Source organism: Pseudoliparis swirei, chromosome 7 (genome assembly GCF_029220125.1).
Source record: "Pseudoliparis swirei isolate HS2019 ecotype Mariana Trench chromosome 7, NWPU_hadal_v1, whole genome shotgun sequence".
Lineage (NCBI taxonomy): Eukaryota > Metazoa > Chordata > Actinopteri > Perciformes > Liparidae > Pseudoliparis > Pseudoliparis swirei.
Window position 1 is genome coordinate 17,054,324 of NC_079394.1, and position 21,934 is coordinate 17,076,257.

At 41.8% G+C, this 21,934-nt stretch overlaps 1 protein-coding gene across 3 annotated transcripts in view; it reads left to right on the forward strand.

Annotated features, from left to right (window-relative positions):
• Positions 1–15,422, forward strand: part of LOC130197334 (metal transporter CNNM4-like) — a 31,477-nt gene extending 16,055 nt beyond the window's left edge. The window contains exons 4-9 of one of the 3 annotated variants that reach the window (XM_056419965.1): positions 833–1,002; positions 7,484–7,580; positions 8,612–8,674; positions 10,259–10,315; positions 10,686–10,864; positions 11,522–15,422. In XM_056419965.1, coding sequence (XP_056275940.1) covers positions 833–1,002; positions 7,484–7,580; positions 8,612–8,674; positions 10,259–10,315; positions 10,686–10,864; positions 11,522–11,746 — 791 coding nt within the window. In that variant the 3' untranslated portion in view covers positions 11,747–15,422. The remainder of the gene's footprint in view (positions 1–832; positions 1,003–7,483; positions 7,581–8,611; positions 8,675–10,258; positions 10,316–10,685; positions 10,865–11,521) is intronic. The other 2 variants (XM_056419966.1, XM_056419967.1) reach the window with 2 other exon arrangements.
• The last annotated feature ends 6,512 nt before the right edge of the window (positions 15,423–21,934 follow it).

Sequence of the window (21,934 nt, forward strand, 5' to 3'; positions counted from 1 at the left end):
ACCTATGGAGATATTTCATTAGAAACCAGACGTTTCCACCTATAATAGGCAACTAATGGGTTCGATCCCCGCTCTCCCCATTAGTTGCAAGTCGTCGTCTTGGTGAGCAGGCACTGAACCCCCCTAGTTGCTTCCCGGGCGCTTGCTCCTTGCTACTAACTAAAAGGGTTAAATGCAGACAGAATTTTCCTTTGGGGGATTAAAAAAATAAATTATATATTCTATATTCTATTCTATTTACCACAATGTATAGTGTGTATTTTTGATTAATGTTATCTTTATTGAAAAAACAGTGCTTTTCTTTGAAAAATAAAGACATTTCTAAGTGACCCCAAACTTTTGAACGGTAGTGTTTATATATATTTATATATATATTTATGTAGATTTATTTATATTTATATTTATTTATGTATATATATATATATTTTATATTTATTTATTTATATATTTATATACATGTCAGTCAACAGGTCTGGACATAATTCTGTTTCTTTTCTTTTTAGTACTTTGCAGATTTTCGTTTGAATGCATTTAAATAATAAATAAATAATCCCTCATTCATGTCCATTCATGTTCATTTATATCACTTAAAACACACGATCTCTTCATGTACCGTCTACTCTATCTGTGCAGTCCTGTGAATGAACTCTGTCTAAAGTTTATTTAGAATCCTCCGTTGCTCTCGATTCGTTAATCGCTTGTCTCGTACGGATTACAGCTGGAGTGACTCATGTAATTAAACTCATTAAATAGACATTAAACAGACGTATAATGTTTGTATTCATTCTCTCTCTCGCTCTCTCTCTCTCTCGCTTCCCCCCCACCCCTCCAGAGGTGAGCTCGTTCAGCCCGTCTCAGATCTCGGACAAGGTGCTGCTGCGGATCCTTCGCCACCCGGACGTGATCCAGGAGATCAAGTTCATCGACGGAGACAAGCGCTCGCCGCTGCACTACGTGTACCAGAGGGGGAAGCCCGTCGATTACTTCGTCCTCATCTTGCAGGTACGTGACCTCCACTGTGGTTACTGACTGCTGCCCTGTGTCGTGCACGTTGGCTTCACGGTCGGGTTACATGCGGTTCGTTCCGAGTAAAAAAAATAAATAAATAAAAAGCATTTAAACTTTGATGTATGAGTGAAAAGCGGTGAGGGAAATGGGAAAGGGCCGTTTGTGAGACCCTGATGAGACCCAACATTCAACTCTGAAAGTCAACTTGTGTGTAATACTTTCCTAAAGTGCTTCTGAGAAAGGGCAGAATACCTTTTGAACGACGTGTTTTTTTTAGCTCACTGACTCACTGACTCACTGTGACACATCCCGCCATCTACAAGTCCTATTCCCACTGCTTCAGTCAATATTTATTTCTATATACAGGACTGTCTCAGAAAATTAGAATATTGTGATAAAGTTCTTTATTTTCTGTAATGCAATTAAAAAAACAAAAATGTCATGCATTCTGGATTCATTACAAATCAACTGAAATATTGCAAGCCTTTTATTCTTTTAATATTGCTGATTATGGCTTACAGCTTAAGAAAACTCTAAAATCCTATCTCATAAAATTTTAATATTTCCTCAGACCAAGTAAAAAAAAAAGATTTATAACAGCTGAGTGTTTGTCAAGGCTCAGGAAACCCTTGCAGGTGTTTGAGTTAATTAGACAATTCAAGTGATTTGTTTAATACCCTACTAGTATACTTTTCATGATATTCTAATATTTAGAGATAGGATATTTGAGTTTTCTTAAGCTGTAAGCCATAATCAGCAATAAATCAGAATAAAAGGCTTGCAATATTTCAGTTGATTTGTAATGAATCCAGAATGCATGACATTTTTGTTTTTTTAATTGCATTACAGAAAATAAAGAACTTCATCACAATATTCTAATTTTCTGAGACAGTCCTGTATATATATTTATTGATATATATTTATTTTTATATATATTTATTGATATATATATCTTTTATATTAAATTATATATGCATTTATTTATTCATATGTGTATATGTTTATATATATTAATTTATATATGTATGTATTATTTATATTTATTTATATACATATATTTATATATATATTTATATACACGTGTGTGTATATATATATATTTATTCATTTCTATATATTTATTGCTTCAGTCATTTGCTTCTTTGACCCGTATCTCCTCCTCCTCGTCTCCCTCACCAAGGTCATCTTTAGCTCGCATTGTGGTAGTTGAAACGTGTCTCTGAGCTGTAGCTAGTGGCGGATGTCGGTAGGTCACCGTACGCCGCCGCGCTCCCCGAAAACCATGTGCGCATTTAAAACATTCAAAATGACGATGAGAAACTGAAAAAAAAAGACAGGTTTTCCAAGAGTGGCGTTGAAACAACGAGACTCGGTGCTCCCTCAGCGCTCGCTAAGTATGAACTTCAGAGCGTATCCATTGACTCCACGCGGCTCTCAACATGGCCACCGCGGCCGAGCACGCTCTCGGCCAATAGAGCCGAGATAGAGAGATCTTATTATTTGTAGCTCCAGTCCAGATCGTCCTGACTGAATAGTAGAAGTGGACGAAGTTGATGTGACGTTACCCAGTGGTTGGTTTGGGTATTGCATTATTACTTTTTTTTTTTTAAACCTTCGGCGTTTCTCAATATGCGTTCCTATGCGTACTTCCCTCTACTTGTGTCCTCGTGACTCGTGAAACGTCATCAGTCGCAGCCCGAGTACATGTTCCAATCAGTGGCGGCTGGTGAATTTTTTTTGGGGGGGAGCGCAGTTTAAATAGCACTCAACAATGAGAAGAAAAGAGGTTTTGAGTAGAATATTGTAAAAAACAAAGCTTTATTTCAAGAACACAGCGTGCTCAACACTGTCCAATAACAACTATCAACACACGGTAACTTTGGGCATGGGAGGTTCAGAGCAGCTTTAAGGAACATTGGGTTGGGTTTCAGAGGTTTGCAAAATAAAAGAGTTTCACCCTCACATGAAAGAGGTTCAGAGCAGAATAGAGTCAGAAAGAGATCACATGTTACATTGGGTGACAGAGCAGACCCACTACTGTAAAGACAAGTAGCCTCCTCTCTTTAAAGTGGTCACTTTACTCTCTGGTTAAAGTCAATCATGTCTGTGACCAGCCTGTTTCCATTATTCTTGAGGGAATGTGTCTGTTTTTCAGAACTTCTTCGTTGTGTTTTCGATGCCAGTTCGGTCTCCTTCTGCTGACTGTAAACAGGGTTAGCTTCAGGCTGTTAGCGAGTTAGCTCCATGCTCTTAGCTAGATAACTGCGGCAAGATTCGTGCTTGACACTTGTCTGCAGCTCTTTAGATCCCTCACCCCGTTGTCGTCCAGAGAGTTTCAGTCCCTTTGGAACAACAGACAGGGGAAATTAAACAGCGCATTACTCACTGAGCCTCCAGCTGACAGCTCCGTTAGCAACCTGCTCCCGTAGCTCCGTGGAGCTCTCTGGCTGAGGGAACGATACGTCTCTGATCTGCCGAATAGTCCAATCACGTGAAATAATAAAACGATGTCATTGGCCAATGAGCGCACATTTTTGCGACCCAAGATTCACGTTTCATCCGCCAATGAGAAGCCGTCCTTGCAGAAAAGACTGTGAAATGTTTTCTCGATGCCGCACACGCACGTTAGATCGCCTCGAAAAAGGGGAGGGGCTTCTCTCCGTGATAATGAGTGGCGATATATTATATTTTTTCACATTAACTTAAGTGGTTGTTGACAGGCTGACGGTCTCCCACACACATTTAGCGCGTCAACACGGTATATTTACTATTTAAATGATTTGGCATATAATGTTTTTTGACAGGATGTATATTTTTTTTCTGTTTTTTTTTCATCTAAAAATTTTAAGAGGGGCGGCGCCCTAGCGCCCTCTATGGACGAACCGCCACTGGTTCCAATTCAAAGTTCGCTTCTCGCAAAGCACGGTCAAAATACCCGGATGTGACTTGATCCTCCCACTTTCCGGAGGATGCATCAGAGAGAACTTATGCGTACTCAGGCCAGATCCAGAATGCATTTCACAACCAGCAACCAAAAAAATAGCGGAGGAGAAAGAAAACTACACTGAGTTGACTTACTTTACTACTGTTGTTGTTGTTGAATGTATTTTGTAATTTTTGTTTTTTTTTTTGTAAAAATAAAAATAATTTTTAGTGAATAAAGAAGTAAGAAGAACAGGAACAGTGGTGGATGTCATGTGGTCATCAATCCAATGCTGTTCCAATCACAGTCCGAAAAGTCCTCCCCGTCGTCCCCGATCCAGTTTGGACTCCCAAGTCCAGACTCCAAAAAGACTGTACTTTGTACTCATTTATTGAATTTAGTCCTTGGCCGTCGCCATCTTTGTTGTTTTACAACAAGTGACCAAAAGTGACCATGTTAGTGACGGGGGAATTTAATAAACTGTTCCACGCTAAGAAACTGTCTTTAAAAAACGATTTATACTTAAGAAGTAAAAATAAATACCTTGGAGACGGGGGGCGGAGCTTCTCTTATTGATTATTACATAAGCCGATAATGGAGAGAGGGAAGGACACTCGCCTGTCAACAGACAGTTGAAAACATGTCCTCCTTACGCACAGAATTACACTAACATTAAAATACACAATTTAAACACTAAAAAATGCAGTAAATGCTATAAATAAATAAAAAATCTATAAAATAAGTCACAGAAATGTGAGAACGGCATGTGTTGCACAATCGGTTTCACAGCGAGTGTGTACAGTTTCACGTTGCGAATTGTCACACATCTCCGATCACACACACACCTGCGCTCCGATCCCACGGGGTGGGGAAAACACACACACACACAAACACACACACTCGGGCTCCCACGTGGATGACGTCGTCGTCCCCAAACAGTCATTAGCTGGCGTCCACTGATCCGGTGTGTGTGTGTGTGTGTGTGTCAGCTCATCTCCCACCGCCACCCCCCCACCCTTTCGAGGTGGGAGATCCGGATGTTTGTCAGGGATGTTGTGGTGAGACCTCACATGTGGAATAATCCGCTGAGGTTTGGCATTTGGTGTCGGCATGCCACCGCGGCGGGGGGGGGGGGGGTGAGCTGCACACACACACACATACACACGGGGGGGGATTACTGTCTGTTGTGGATCGTTCCTGAGTGACTCTGCAGCAAATCCTCTGTTTTGGTTCAATTTTTAAGTCTCAGATGACGTCTACTTCAGGGAAACGAGGTGAAGTTTAAGCTCTTATTATTTTAATGACCATCCAGGTAAAACACTTTCCTTCTTTCATTAGTTTTTAAGTTGTCTAACCCTGAATTCTTCATCGATGCTCACATTGAGTAACTGTTTTCATTAGATGATGAGCTCATGAATATTTAATCTTCCAGGTCATTCTGGACGCTGCAGAGATTTAAATAATTAACCTCCAGTTCCTCTGAACAGCCTCAGACGACTTGGCGAAGCATCGGCTTAACGAGCCGCTCGAATCCTGTAAACAACAACAAACCTCCTTGGAAAACAGAGGGGGGGAGGGGCAGACGGGAGGAGAGAAAGAGAGAACTATTTAAATGTAATGTTTTACACAGATTATTGATTAGAAAAAAATGCTAAATGTTTTTCTCTCGCTGTTGCCGGGATGAATGAATTTGTGTGTGTGTACATGTCTGTGTGTGTACATGTAAACGTGTGTATGTCTGTATGTGTGTACATGTGAATGTGTGTGTGCGTGCGTGTGTACGTGTGTGTTTTTACATTACGTACGTCTGATGCTGAGATGAATGTGTGTGTCTATATGTGTGTATGCGTGTGTGTGTGTATGTGTGTGTGTACGTGTTTGTGTGTGTGTTTACATTACGTATGTCTGGTGGACTCATGGGAACTAAGAGAAAACCTCAGTTACAGATAATTCAGTGTCCTTGTTCCACTCCTTTTATAGAGTGTGTGTGTGTGTGTATGTGTTCGTAATCGTCCTGTCAGCAGTTTGTTTATGGCGTGGTTCATGCCTATAAAGATGTTGTGTTACTCTCTCAGGCTGTCGGCTCTTCTCAGATTCATGAAAATCTGAATGCAAATTTGACTTTGACCCCGGATCCATTCAAACGACCTAAAGAGGAGTTGAAGTTCAGCCCGTTGTATTTAATAAGTGGGTCGCTCCGTCACTTGGTGATGCTCGGAGGCTTATGTATAAAGTGTTGTGTTAATCTCATTGCCCTCCACACTGTGTGTGGGTGTGGGTGTGTGTGGCTGTGTGTGTGTGTGTGAGCATGAATGACTCGGTGACTTTGCACAAGCTGTTTAGTTTGACCATTAACTGAAGTCAGCGGATCATTTTGTGACAAACACGTGGTAACCGACCACTAAACACTGTTGGTACACTCACACTCACACACAACCACAATCACACACACAAACATTGTCTGAAGGTGTGTGTGGTTTTCAGGCGGGGCCCCCTACTGGTTTGTTACAAGTTATTAACAGACCTGTTAATAACTTATAAGCTTGTCACACACACACACACACACACACATTGTGTTATATATTGCCTCTGAACTGTATTTTCCAGGGTGGCCCCGTTCCAACACTATTACAACCTCTCCTCTTAACAACCGTCCTCAAGGCCTCTGGAACAAAGGAAACTGAACAGAATGTTTAGATTTGTATCATCACGGCTTTTATTCCTGATTATTATTAATTTATTTTTTTAATTCTATTTATATATAATACATATTTATATATATAATATTTATTTGTATATATATTTATTTTTTATTATTTATTTATTTATTTTTTATTTAGTATCATTATTTATTTATATATATTTATTTATATATATAATATATATTTCTTTATTTGTATATATTATATATATTCCAGCTTCTCAAAAGTGTCTATTTTTGCTCATTTTCCTCTTTTATATCACCATGAATTAAATTATTTGAAATTGCAGCGCACGTTGAGGATAATAAAAGAGATATTCCTGCGTGTGCGTGTGTGTTACAGGTGGATTAACTGTTCCGTGTTGTTGCTGCAGTTCACACATTCCAGCCGGTCAGACTCACCGTACTAACCGGAGGCCTCCCTCTCCCCCTGTCCTCCCTCTCCCCTCCCTCCCATTTCTCTTTGACGTGAAGATTATCTGCATCTCAGTTTCAGTAATTTTTAAGCAGAAATTAACATAACGGGATTCTCAAATGTCAGGATGTGATGACATTTGAATTCTTCACCTTTTGACTCGAGTCGGTACAACCGCCATTTTTTCATATTTCTCGCCATTACCGATGATAAAAAAACATGAGTTGATGATGAAAGTAATGAGTTTCAGCTCGTCTCTGTGGCGTGAGGATGTGATGATGTCATCGTTGTAGCAGCTGATGAGCTGAGTCACATGACTTTAAAGTCTTCTTCTCTGGTCACCTGATGCTTCAGGAGCCTTTTGTTTTTCAGAGAGGAATGTGTTTAATAAATAAAGTCACGAGACTCATGTTGTTGTTGTTGTTGTTGTCTTCAGGGTCGAGTGGAGGTCGAGGCCGGAAACGAGAACATGAAGTTTGAGACTGGACCGTTCTCCTTCTACGGCGTCATGGCGATCAGCGCTCCCACACTGGGTGAGTCCTACGCCTCTCCTTCTCCTCTCTTCTTTCTCCTCTCTTCTCCTCGCTTCTTTCTCCTCCTCTCCTCTCCTCCTATGAATGAATCTCTAAAGGTTAAATTAGTATCGTCAGTGTCATGTCTCCAGTTTAAATACCTCTACGACCCCCTAGTGGCTTAATGTTGGAGCACAATCGCCTCCACTGCTTTCCTAAATGCATTTATTATAAACCATTTTTATTTATTTTAGGAACATTTGGAATCTTGTTTGTTTTAGGGAATGAAAAAAGGCTAATAAGAAAAAGAAAAAAATATTGTAGTAATACAAAAATATTTTTCATCTACTGTGGTATAATGTGGATAAAAATAGTTCACAATAAATTCACAATTAATAACTATTTATTCCTCACGTCCTTCTAGCTTCTCACCGCAAAGCATCTTCGGATATTTATTTAACTGATATTTATTAAGCTGATATTTATTAAGATTATATTTATTAAACTGATATTTATTAAACTGATATTTATTAAGATTATATTTATTAAGCTGATATTTATTAAGATTAGATTTATTAAACTGATATTTATTAAGATTAGATTTATTAAACTGATATTTATTAAGCTGGTATTTATTAAACTGATATTTATTAAGTTATTATTTATGTTTAAGTGAAGCTCTTTTTGGTTCCCTCGGTAAGAGTTAAAGGAAAGTTTTGTTTTCACATTTCAAAGAGCTCAACTGCAAATGTAAAAACATAAAACATTTAAAATATAAAACACAAGATGAGTCTCCTCCTCCACAGCTCCTCTATTTCTATTCTCCTTTTCATCTCGACTGCTCACTCTTTCAGGTGAAGAGAGAGAGAGAGGTGTGAAGCATCATTTTATCTCCTTCCTTCCGATGTTTCCTATGTAATCTGTGTTTTCTCCGTGCATGCTTTCTTTTTTCTCCATGTGAACCAGATCTGCCTCCCTCCCTCCCTGCCATTGATCCCTCCCTCCCTCCCTCTATGCCATCGATCCCTCCCTCCCTCCCTCCTTCCTCTCAGTGGCTGCACCTCGTCCTCGCCACCTCCCCTTTAAGAGATTTTCTCTGTTTTCTCGGTTGCCAGGTAAACTCCGGCATGTCTGGGTCCTTTTAACACCAAGGACAGGGTTGGTGGGGGGTGATGGAGGGGTGGTAGAGCAGGCAGGCCTGACTCTTGATTCACCAGGTGTGGCCTTTTTAGAAATGGGTCAACAGGGGTAAATAAAGGGATCAAGGATCGGACACCACAAGACACTCGGATGGGACCCGGATGCGTCCAAACACATCCGACTATTTAAATTTGTTAAGATATGTAACTGGCGTAGATGCAAAGAACGAAGTAGGGAGGCGGAGCTGTTCAGATGCATCCTAGGAAAATTATTTGTGGGTGTTATTGTCGTCCTATCCCCTCCCTCTTTCACTGTGTAGTATCCGAGACTCCCGAGCGGCGTTGATTGCTGGAATGTAGATCGTAGTCTTTTAGCGTAAAAAAACCGACAAATGATAATAAATATGTCGTGTACTTTAATTAAAAAAGGCCAAGTTCCAATATGCATCCCCACCATCATACTCGGCCCCGATCGCCATGACGAGACGTGGACGTGCAGCTTGGAACGACGGGGTCCACTTTGATTCTCAGAACCACGAACGAATGTCTTGAAGATCCAGCAGGTCTCTGTTCTCTTTGGTTAAGTCAGAAAAGTGAGAAGAAGAAAAACTATTATTTAAAAAAAAAACTTTTATTTAAAAAATAAAAACTTTTATTTAAAAAAATAAAAACTTGTATTTAAAAAATGAACTTATTTAAAAACAACCTTATTTTCTAAATGTTTTCTATTTTATTTTTTATTAGAATTTTTATTTGAAAATGGGTTTTTTAAAATAACATTCTTTTTTTAGAATTTTTTAAGTAACAGTTTTTTATTATATACATTTTTTATGAAAACAATTATTAGAATAAAGAAAGTGATTTTGGTAAATTTGTCTATTTTCTTGACCGTAATCGTCCGTCCACAATGCAGATTATGGATTTAAAAAACTTAAATGTAGTTTTCTCATGTTCGATGGAGCTCAACGTGTTTAGTTTTTAACATTTGTGCCGAGTCATGTGAGACTGAAAATGGGAGAAACCAACAAACTTCAACTTTTTTTGCTCTTTCTGCTTCCAGACGCGACGTAAACGGCAAATTAGCGCAAACATTTCGATAAAGTTTGGACAAATTATTCTTATTAAACGTTTTCAAGGCTTCGAGCGCTTACGTAAAGTCGTAGATCTAAATCAGGGGTGCTCACACTTTTTTAACACGCTGAGACAGAAATGACATGCTGGTGTGTAGAGATGATCAACAACAGACGGCTGTTTAGTTTAATAAAAGAACAAAGACGTGTTATAGAGAACATTACAGGGGGGCGGGGCAATTTTTTTAAATGTCATGCGATCTACCAATACTCTGATCGACTGCTAGATCGCGATCGACGTATTGAGCACCCCTGATCTAAATCCATAAAAAGGCCTCTTGTGATCTCAAGACTGACACAATTAACACATTAATTAATTAGTGCAAGCTAATCCATAATTAGTGAAACCTAACCACTAACTAGAAGTGTGTAGAGGTCCACGATTAACGAGCATCGTACCCCTGAAGGCTAACACAGTTGACGTGTCCAGGTAAAACGGTTTCCTATGACTCACTGAGGCCCCCTGCTGGACGACTCACACCTACCGGTAATAAAGTGTGTGTGTGTGTGTGTGTGTGTGTGTGTGTGTGTGTGTGTGTGTGTGTGTGTGTGTGTGTGTGTGTGTGTGTGTGTGTGTGTGTGTGTGTGTGTGTGTGTGTGTGTGTGTGTGTGTGTGTGTGTGTGTGTGTGTGTGTGTGTGTGTGTGTGTGTGTGTGTGTGTGTGTGTGTGTGTCGTTAACCAGCGTTTGAAGCTGCGTCTCCTCCTGGCGTCTTTGAGTCTTTTGTCTTTGACCGGCAGAACAAAGCTTTTCATTTAATGTGCTGACGCTCGCCGAGCTGCCGGATGTTTCCTCACACGATCACGTCCCTTTATAAAAGCTGCTAATAACCTATTTGTTTGTTTTTATGCGCCGCAGAGTTCCACTCGCCGTCCCACGTCAGCGGATTGAGCCGCACGGCGTCTCTGAGCGGCGCCGACCGGACCGACACGCTCTCCGTCAGCGGCAGCAACAGCCAGCTCAACAGCGGCGCCGCGGCGCAGACGTACACGCCCGACTTCTGCATGCGGGCGCTCACCGACCTGCAGTTTGTGAAGGTGGGTTCACAGGTTTGAATCTTTTCCATCGCGACGTTTTCATTGGTCAGTGTGTGAACGAGCTGTGTGTAGTTCATCTATGTGACATTTCATCAATTTGAATTTCAACCAAAATGTATAAATTTGAACCTAAATGTTCCATTTATTGATCTACAAATAGTGTATACAATATTCATTTATATGTATTTATTTATAAATATCTATTTATATAGGTATTTATTTATTTACATATTTATATATTTATTTATTTCTGAATATCTATTTCTAAATATATATTTATATACATATATATTTATATACATATTTTTATATAAATATATTTATATACATATTTTTATATATACATATTTAGTTATATATATTTGTATTTATTTATATATACATGTTTATATATATACTTATATTTATATACATGTTTATATATATATACATATATTTATATATGTATGTATGTATATATTTATATTGTTTTACTGCTTTCAAGCAACTGTTTTTTGGAGAATTTGCTTTTTGAGACATGCCGATCTCAATCTGTTCGCCTGCGGCCAATTTCCCCCAAACTAGGCCCCTCCCACCAAAACATCTCCGTTGACGAACAGACGGGTAAGAGGAGTTTGTGTGTTGTAAGCGTGACCCGGCTGCTCCTCCTCCCTTCAGATCACGCGGTCCCAGTACCAGAATGGCCTGATGGCGTCCCGCCTGGACAGCACGCCCCAGTCCCCGGAAAGCGGCCACGACGCCATCAGCCTGGACCAAGCGCCTCCGCCCGCCGCCGACTCCACCCTGACGGAGAATGGGCCAGACGAGACGACGCTCCTCCTCCACGAGCAGAACTCGCCGCACGAGGCCAACCACCACAGCCAGCTGGAGAACAGCATCTGACCACCAGCACCACCGTCTGCACGCACACACGACCACACACACATCTGTGCTGGGGAGAGGAGTGGGGGTGTGTGAGGGGGGCAGGGGGGGGGTGCAGACACACTGATATAAAGAGACAAGCCATGTGCATGCGTATGGTGTAAATATGCAAAGGATTAAAGACACACACTTTATTGTGGGAACACTCATCTATGGTAGTTCATCGGCAGGAAGGAGAATCCGTGTGTGTGTGTGTGTGTTTGCACATGTTCCTTAATGTATTAACTGATCTGAAGGACTCGGAAGCTCCTCCCCCTCTCGGCGAGTTTTCTCCCCTTGTGTGTGTGTGTGCGTCCCTAATCAGAGACTCTGCCCTCTTCCTCCTCCTCCTCACACACACACACACGCCGCCGCATGTGTAGCAGCCTGCGTCGCCATCGTACAGCTAGAAGACAAAGACGAACATGTCGGCGTACAGAGTAATATATGTTCCCTAGAATCTATAGAGATATTTATTGGTGAATTCTGTGTGAGACGACACACAAAACTTTATTCTGTTTGTTTTTTTGGGGTGTGGATGAGGGGGGGGGGGGGGTTCTATAACATTTTAATTCTCGTTTCCGGTTGAGTCGTTCACAGAGGCTTCTAGCTCTGTGTGTGAAGACAATCAGACTCACGTGGACTCACCGATTATTTTTTACAAAGACGGACGATGTTTCAGAGAACTTTGATTTGATGAGTCTTTTCCTAGGGTGGTGTGTGTGTGTGTGTCCTATTTCTATCAGTTGAGTGGTTTGTCACATGACTGCTGTCACACTTGCTTAGGCCTGAGTGTGTTGCTGCCTTCTACTGGTGAGAAAATTGACTGCAGGCTGTATGTGTGTGTGTGTGTGTGTGTGTGCGTGTGCATCACCAGATGTGTGTGTAACAGAAACCAAAAGAGGGAAGCTTGATCACATTCTGACTAGAAAATACTTTAAGAAATCTGAGACTTTATTTATGTGTGTGTGTAAATATACTATTATCAATGTGAGGGGATGAGAAATGTGATTTGTATTGCCTCATTAAGAGATTTTACATGTTTAAATGTTCCTTTTGATCGGTTGTGTTTTGGGATTTCTTCATTTTTGTTTTTTTTCGGGGGTCAAAACATTTTTCGACATCCGCTGCATTTCATCATCTTCCTGAGAAGAGATGAAGTTTATTTAATGACCTCATGATTCTGACAGAACTCTCATATTTCACCCTGTGAGACTTTAAGAGGGAAATGTTTCCTCAAACATTTTGTCTCCTGATGGATTTTTTTTTTCCCGTCGATTGATTTCATAGGTTGTTGTTGTTGTTGTGATACACAACATGAGAAGTGAATCATACAGCCACGTTTATTTTTGTTTTTTTAAACAAAGATATAGAAAGGGCTGCTTCCTCGTCTGGTTGTTCCCGTGAAGACGTCAGGCAATTGGTTTGCAACTACATGTCCCAGAATGCAATGCAGGAACTCACTCATCTTTGCTGCGCCGCCGTTGGTGCCTTCTCCTCCTTCTGCTTCTTCTCCCTTCTTCTCCTTATCCCTTCTTCTCCTTATCTTCTTCTCTTTCCTCCTTCTTCTTTCCACTTGAATACACAGGTAAATCCCAAACGGGTTCCCATCTGCACTCCTAAATGTTGGTCATGGCAATTCTGGGAAACGTAGTTCTTCAGGAGGAGTCGTAGTCTTAATTTAAGACACTAAAGTTTCTCAGTCTCAATCAACAGATTTTTTTTTTTTTAGCTCTTAATTCCACAAGCGAGTAAAGTATAAAGCTATTTAACCGACATCTTTAACGAGACTCTCTCCAATAAGAAAGAGGAATTATAAAAGCTCGCTAGAGAAAGAGGAATATGATTTCACTTCTGTTTTATTTTATAAAGAATTAGCACAACGTGGTTTTCATGGAAAACCTTAAAAAAAGATGGCCTATTTCTGTCATTCCTTGTTGTCACGCGAGCGGCGATAACCACAAGCTCCTCGTCGGCCAGCGGGCGTGAGCCGGTCACCGGTGTGCCAACCATGAGTTTCATTAGCCTCACACTGCCTTAAAAAACACGTCCGTTTGATTCCTGGTGTCCTTTAAACGCAGCGTGGTGCCGTCACGTGATATTTAAATGTTTAAGTCCAACACGTCAGTGACTTCACTGGTTGGAGTTAAACTTCGGGGGGAAATCTGCTCAAAATTAATGAATAAAAACGTGAACTTTTCTCTTTATGCACTGGTGATTGTGGTGTTTGAATTATAAAATATTTGGACAGAAAGCGTGTTATGTTTAGGTCTTTTTGTGCCCCCCCCAAAAATTCAAATTGAAAACTAAACACTTTGCATGTGGAGTATCGCTCATGGTGGTGTTGTATTTTCACAGCTGATGAGTCTTTTGTCACTTAAAATGATTTCTTTGAAGGTCAGGAGGTCAATTTACCTCCATAAATTAAAATCGCCCAAGATCGATTACTTTCTCATAGAGGGGTTTCCTTTATTTTGAAAAGAAGCAATATATTTTCCCCTGGTTTAATGTCCATATTCGTATATATCTCCTAAAGCTAAATTAACAAATCTACTGTGCTGGAATGTCAAAAACTACAACTCCCATGATGACTCGCGAACCATTGAGTGCAAGGCGGGCTGATGCCACAATAATGTCCTTTATTGTTCTTTAAATTCTCCCAACACGGACATCTTTTCGACCATCCAGTTCAGTGGTAGATGCACATTTATTTTTGGAAAAACACGAGTAAAATGTTCATTTGTTTGAGAGATGCCGGTGAAAGAAAAAAAAAATGATTTTATTTTGAAAGGAATGTTTAAACTCAATCAGTGTGTTGTTGATGTTTTACTGCTTCTGAGAAAAAATTCTGTTTTTCATCTTTTAAAACAAAAACTCCACATAGATCGTTTTCCATAATTTCAGAAGGGGAATTAAAGGACGTTGAAACTGCCCGGATTTCAAAATAAAAGCACTTTAAGCAAGGAAAGCAGTATTTTCTCTCTCCCCCCCCCCCCCCCCCCAAAAGAAGCCAAAAACAATTGCCAAAGTTTCCGCCTCAGTGGCTTCTGTTGCAATACGGCCACTGACCCGGATTTCATCATCGTCAACATCTGACTTCTTAAAACATGATACTGCTTTTTATTTGTTTTAAATCTTTTAATAGCTGTCAAAGGTTTAAGGAGCTCACGGACTCACCGTTCTGTTGCGTTTACGGTCTCGTTCATGACTGTACTGAATTATTAGACATTTATTAGTGTTCATTCCTAAACTATTTTTTAAAAAATTGACACAAAAAAACCACTAATTTCAAAGGACTGTTTTTGTTCGTTTTGTAAATTTTTATGGCTGAGATTGTTTAATAAAATGTTTGTTTATGTAAATTCTTCTGGGTTTGGGTTCAAAATGTGTGTTTGTGTTTGAATGTTTTTCTTTTTTCTTTATACCTCGAACTCTCGGTAATATTTAGATTTTTTTTTTTAATGAGTAATGCATTTGGGATCATAGCTTTCTTTGTTTTTTTGGAGGACAAACAAATAAACTTGTCCTTCAGGGTCTCTGCATGCTGTACCTTAAACACAGAAGTGTAAATACTGTTTTATAATTCTTTTGTCTTAATGAGTTTTGAAGGTGAAGAAAGTTATTAATAAACCTGAGATATATTTCTCTATGGACCTTTGTGATTGTTTTTTACTTTTCTTTCTTCAACTTTATACTGACAAAGTTAACTTAACGTGTGTTTCCCTCTTACACTTTGTTACACCTGTGTTACGGTTTAACAGGTGACTCTGTTAACTGGCGACTTTTCAGCCGAACGCGTCCGTTGTTGTCGTGGTTACGACAGCCGTGCGAAACATAGGGTAGAGAACACGTAGAGCTGTCTTTATGGATGCCTGCTTTGTTTAATTTTGTATTGCCGTATTAACCCCCTTTCACATAGATAATATAGACAAATTAAACAATGCGGCATTCACGAGGGCAGCTATACGTGTTCGCTTCCTATTTTCAATAGCTACGACAACAACGGACGCGTTCGGTTCACAGTCGCTTCTTAAACCGTAACACCGGCTCTCCATTGGCCGCCGTGTGAGGCGCGGCGGTGTCATTGTAACCGTTTATTATGGAAACCAACGGAAGTGACCCGTACTTTGACTTCCCCTTTGTTGGTGTGAAAACCTGCTTTACCGCAGTAGAATGATTCACCTGAAAACTGATTTTTACGTCACAATGGCACGCGGTGACGGAACGTCCGCTCGGCGGTTTGTTTTGCTGCCGGTGCGGCGGCGGTTTGTGAGACGAGCGCGCGCGACGACGATGAAGTGACTAAGTGAGTATCTTGTGTGTGTGTGGCTGTGGGCTGAATCGAATGCTGAGGCTCCGCCTCTTCCGGCCTCTTACAACACCGGGTATTTTTGTCGGTCGAACCCGCTCCGCAGGGTGTGACCGACGAGTCACGAACAAAGCGAACAGAGGCGGAAACAACACGACACCGACAATAAAGTGTTTAATTACACATTAGTTACACCTTATGAAACTACAGGGCGCGCGCTGTGTGGACACCTGAGGCGGTGGGCGTGGCTTGTAGATCCCTCGTCACATTGTACTCCTAATGCATGAATATGACACCCACCACCACCACCACATGGCACCCTTCCAACAGCTGTTTGCTTTAAGGACAGTTTTCAGTTTTATCTATACATAGTTTTTAGGAAATAGAAACACTTTTCTCATAACATTTCTAGGAATTAATACGTTTAATACTGAATACATTAATGCAATAGATAACTTAGTAATATATATTATTATATGTAAAATGTCCATAATACTTGATCAAAACAGCTAAATAAAATGGCTAGATATATTTAAAAAAACACTTCATATATTTCAGTCTACAAGATAAAAAACTTTATAAAAACTTAGGAAAAAAAGAAAAATCATAATATAATGCAGTGGAAAATGTTTATGCATCTAATAAATTATATTTCCCCCCTGACAGCATTGCTTTTTATTCATTTTTCTTACTCGCATGTAGAAATCAAAAGAAAGAGACAATACAAAATAATTTAACAAAACATAATTTACATATTTACAGGTGAAATAATGCAAATACTTGGCAGAACTTAAAGGAATGTAAATTACTCATTTAGACATCAGAATGGACTTTGAGGAAAGTGTTGTATTATTTTTTAAATATGAAACGATATATAATAATGAGATGAAGGCGTTATTCATCCAGACGGAAAGAAGAGATGAATACAAGAGGACTTTACAATAAAAAGAACGCTAAAAATAGAAACATTAGACATTTAAAAGTCAGCAGTAAAGAGTGAGAAAGAAAACAGCTGATTAATATTTAAGCGAGGGAAGAATGCACTTAAGAACAATGTCTATTTAGTTTTAAAACATATTTATCGATATAATACGCACACATAACTGATAGAAAACTGATTATTTGTGTCCCTCGGAAAAATGGATCGCCTTCCATACGATTCTCATATTAACAGTAAAAGAAAATAGGTAATTTTATGCATACCTGCCTATCTATACCCCCCCCCCCCCCCCTCTGAGTGGTGTTACATCCCCTCTGATGTGTTTGTTGACGTCGGGTCACAGGAACATGTTTCCTGTTCCTGTTTCCCAGATGACACATTTTCTTTTATTTTAATGTTTCATCATAACTGGTTACAGTTCGCCTCACATGTTACGCAACACGTGATTGTTATCGTGCAGGTGAGCGAGTCTGATCAGATTCTGCTGACATCACACACACATGCACACGCACGCACACACACACATGCACACAAACGCACATGCACACACACGCATGCACACACACACATACAAACACGCGCACACATACAAACACACAGGCACATACTCACACACGCACACGCGTGGCCTCGTGGAAACAGCAGGCATGAAAACGGGTCAGGGGTGAAAAAGGTGAGGAGGATAGGCGCGCGGGGGGGGGGGGGGGGTGCTGGTGTTGACTTCCACGAACATCGATATTGGACGTTGTATGATAATCTATAGGTCCTCCATTCTGACACCAAGTCAGTGATCGGGCCCTATAATACTATAATAATAGTAATATTGTGTATAATATGGTCATTCATGAACCAACTTCCTTTTTGTTGTTTTTGGCGTGAACAAGTCTTCAAGTCTTGAGCTCTGCTGAGCCTTGAGTCTGTTCCTCGAGTCTGTTCTGCCTCTACCTGGTTGTCACGATCTTCTATACCATACCTGCCATAAATATCATGATACAATACCATAAAAACAGTATACCATAAATACGATACTTTAACCCTAACCCATAAATAAAATATCTGTATGGTTCACTTTTTACCAACTTTTTCAACACAACAAATAGCAGTAATATTAGTATTAATACAGCAAGATATTAATGAAACTACATGGAGGCATCATAGCATTGATGATACACTATGAGGCCGTTAGTCTCTGACCAGAGGATAGAGTTCATCAGGAAGAGCAGCTGTAGAGTTACAGAACTTTACAGACTGAACTTAAACATTTAACTTCTGGCATCTTTTTTTATTTTTATTTTTAAAGCCGAAAATTCCGCCACTTAACGCCTCTCGCTGTGAGCGCTGCGCGTGCAAACAGCTTGACACGGAGCAGCGCGTGCGCTCTGATCGCTCTTTTAATGAAGTATTGAGACTAAAAATATGCTAAATCACATCGCTCTTAACGTACGGTACTTTGTTAGCATCGCTCCACCGTGCAGCGCGACAGCAGCAGAAGTAGCGGCTAACATTCAAGCTAACCTAAACCACCAAACGCTGAAGACATCTTGACGCTGATTGGCCGAGACGCGACACGTCCCATCACAGATGTTTTATTGCGAAGAGCAACACTTCACACTTTCTCCGCGTCCCACTCCAATCTCATAAACGCCGGCCGGCCAATTGACCCCCCCCCCCTACCCCAAAACAAAAACTCTTCGGATCTACACGATTCACGTAAGTCACCTATTTTGGTTTCAAAACGGCGAATTTCGCCGAAAGGTGAGGGATTCTCATGCCTGAAACAGGAGCTCTGGATTTGAGTTTCTTTCCTCTTCTCCTCCTGAGAGGACGTTTTGATTATTACACGAGGTGTGATGACCTCGTCATTCATGGAGCACTTCACTTCATGTAGAAGCGTCCTCTCTCTCTTCTCCTGAGATAGAGAGGACACGTCATGTAGAAGTACCCTATCTCTATCAAATATTCCACAAACCTCTCTGCTCAGGAATTTCCCAAATATCCCAAAGTACTTTTCCTCCTCTCAAAGGCGAACTCATGCTGTTGTGTTGGTTAGTCTCTCGTTAAAAGAGATGCCATCTAGTGTGTGAGAGATGCACAGTTGAGTCTACCAGGAGGCTTCAAGACTCATGATTCAAGATTCAAGGTTTGATTTGCAATTTGTACACAGACAAGTAATGGTCATTAAATGGTTCTTTAAAAGGCTTTGTGGTTCTACGAAGAACCATCCCCTACTGAAGAACCATGTTTTCATTTGAGACACCTTCATAGGTTCTTTGAAGAACTCTTTAAGGACATGGTTCTTTAGAGAACCCGGGTTGGAAAGGTTCTTTGGGAACTATAAACGCTTCTTCTATGGCGTCACTCTGAAGAACCGTATTCGGTTCCAGGTGCTCCTCCATGGTTCTGTGTGAGTCTACGGACCAGCAGTCAGACACATTGGAGAAGTGGTGGCTCCGAGTCCACAGTTTAGAAACAACACAATAGTTAACAAAGAAGAAAATATAAAATATAAAAAATATATATTTACAGAAGAATATGTACAAGAACAAGAAAGGTGCTCGATACACTTTTTTTATATTCGTCATCATGACCAACGACGAGCAAAGATCACATGACATCATACGTTTTTAACTTCAGTCACTCTTCCTCCAGTTGAATAAATAAAAAATGGATGTTATGAGGACGTGAAAGTTCTGCTCGGTGACTCCTGACGACCAAGATAGATAGATAGATAGATAGATATATACTTTATTAATCCCAGGGAAATTTATTTTTGCCAGTAGCAGCAACACACAACAAAAAAAAAAAAAAAAAAAAAAAAAAATATAAATAAGAGAAGGATCTGGTGAATCTGGCAAGAGGTTGTAGGTCACGCGCCGTCAGCAGGAATGTTCTCCTGTCTCTCTCCTGTGTGGCAGCGGGTGAGAGGCGTGAGGAGGAGCTCCTCCTGTACTGTGTGGAGAGGGTGGTAGAGGGTCCGGGTTGTCCAATATGTCCGGACTTTTCTTCAACCTCCTGTCTCCACCCACCACCTGTCCCAGGCCTGCCAGCAGGCCAGCCTGCCAGTGCCGCCAGCCTTCCCCTTCAGTTTAACCAGCCCGGTCACCGGCTCTGTGCTGCCCCAAAGGCAAAGCACAGCAAGCACACTGGCCACAACCTGGTAACAGCATCTTGCTGCACACGCAAACTGCTCCATCTTGCAAAGACGTTGAGAAAAAAACTTTCTCAGGAAAAACTGTCTCATACACAGATGTTGGCCAGTTTTCCAGTTCTGTCGATGGAGACGCCGGGGAGGTTGTCCTACCTCATGTCCCACCCTCCCCACCTCCACACCCACTCAGAGGTGGCCTCGCTGGTCTGTCGCCACCGCCACCTCTCCACCACCATCTGCCACGCTCAGCAGGTTCGGTCATCACACTTTACTCTCATTCACCACTCAACACTTCTCCTCCCTCTCCCCCCCCCCTCCTCCCGCCCACCCCCCACCAACCATCAATCATCAGAGTACTTGCAGATGTGTTGACTCCGTGTTGTACTGTGTACAGGGTGGTGAGGGGTGGAGAGGAAGGAAGACAGAGGAGAAACAGAATCTGTGGGCACCACACATCACCACACACCCACATTCACGCCAGCATGCATGCTCACTGTGTATGCTCTGTGAGGGCAGGATGATCCAGGAGATGAGTGGAGCCACCACACACTGGCACACCAGCTTCTCACTCAGCAGGGGATCAGGGTAAAATGCACTGGAGAAATGAAAGCAAGTCTCAGACACACACGTGACCGCTGGTGGAGGACAGGTGCCATTGCAGATTGTAGATGGTAGATGATGGCACCATCCGGCGCCAGACCAAATTGCAGAGGGAGGCAAGCGTATGATGGTCCGGCTGACCAATGGTGAGGGGCCCAGCAGGCTCTCCACCACCTCCAGCACTCCAGGGTGACCATGGGAGGTCGGTCGTGCCAGCCAGATCGTGTGGCCAGATTGGGTTGAGGGACCAGGACAGGACCAGGCACGCGACCCTTCCACAGCCTCAGGCTGAGGTTGGACAGGCTGCAGGACACCAGGTTGACTGGGTGGCGAGACAGACAGCTGGGTGGCGCTGATGCCATAGGACCCTGGGAGCTCTGGCGCTGGTGTGGTTCTCTTCTGGTCTTCTCACCTGGTCAGTCAGAGAGGGGGAGGGGGGAGGGTCCCATTGTTGTGGGGGGGGGGGGTGGATGTGAGGGCAGCTGGGGAGGGGGGAGGAGGGGGGGAGGTGGGATGTGTGAGGTGGAGAGAGGTGTGGGAGGTGGCTGGATGGAAGAGGGCTGTGAAACAGTCCTATTGCCTGGCCCTCTCAGGGTTCCTCCCTGGCTCCCTCCAGTTGGAAATATCATGCTTCTTGCTAGCCACACCTCCTCTCCCATTGTTCAGCTGGAAGTGCTTCCTCCCTCTCCTGTGGAGTCTCTGCTTCCCTTCTCTCCACTAGTTCCACCGCTGCTGGCTTCTTTCTCTTTCCTGCCAGACCTGCTCCTGGCTGCTTTCTTCTTGTTAGCTGCCTTCAGGTCCCTGATGATTGTTGCTTGTTGTTGGGGCATGTTTGTGGGAAGCAGCGCAGATGGTGGTGTGATGGCGGTGTTTGTCCACTGATGTGGTGGTCATCCCGATGATGTGTCGGTCACTCTGTGCACATCACACATCCCAGTCCCACAACTCCAGACAGTCAGTCCTCGTCGAGCCCTGTCCTGTAGACCACTGTACAGTCCTGGTGGTGCCAGCACCCACAGTCCTCACAGTCACCGCATTACTAGGCACCAGGAGCCGACCAGGTCATCATCTGGGGGGGTGGGGGGGGAAGGGCAGTGGCGCTGAACTGCTGGGTCAATAGATGCCAGCAGGTCCTTAGTTTTAGTTACAGTGTGGTTTGTTGGATTGTTGTGA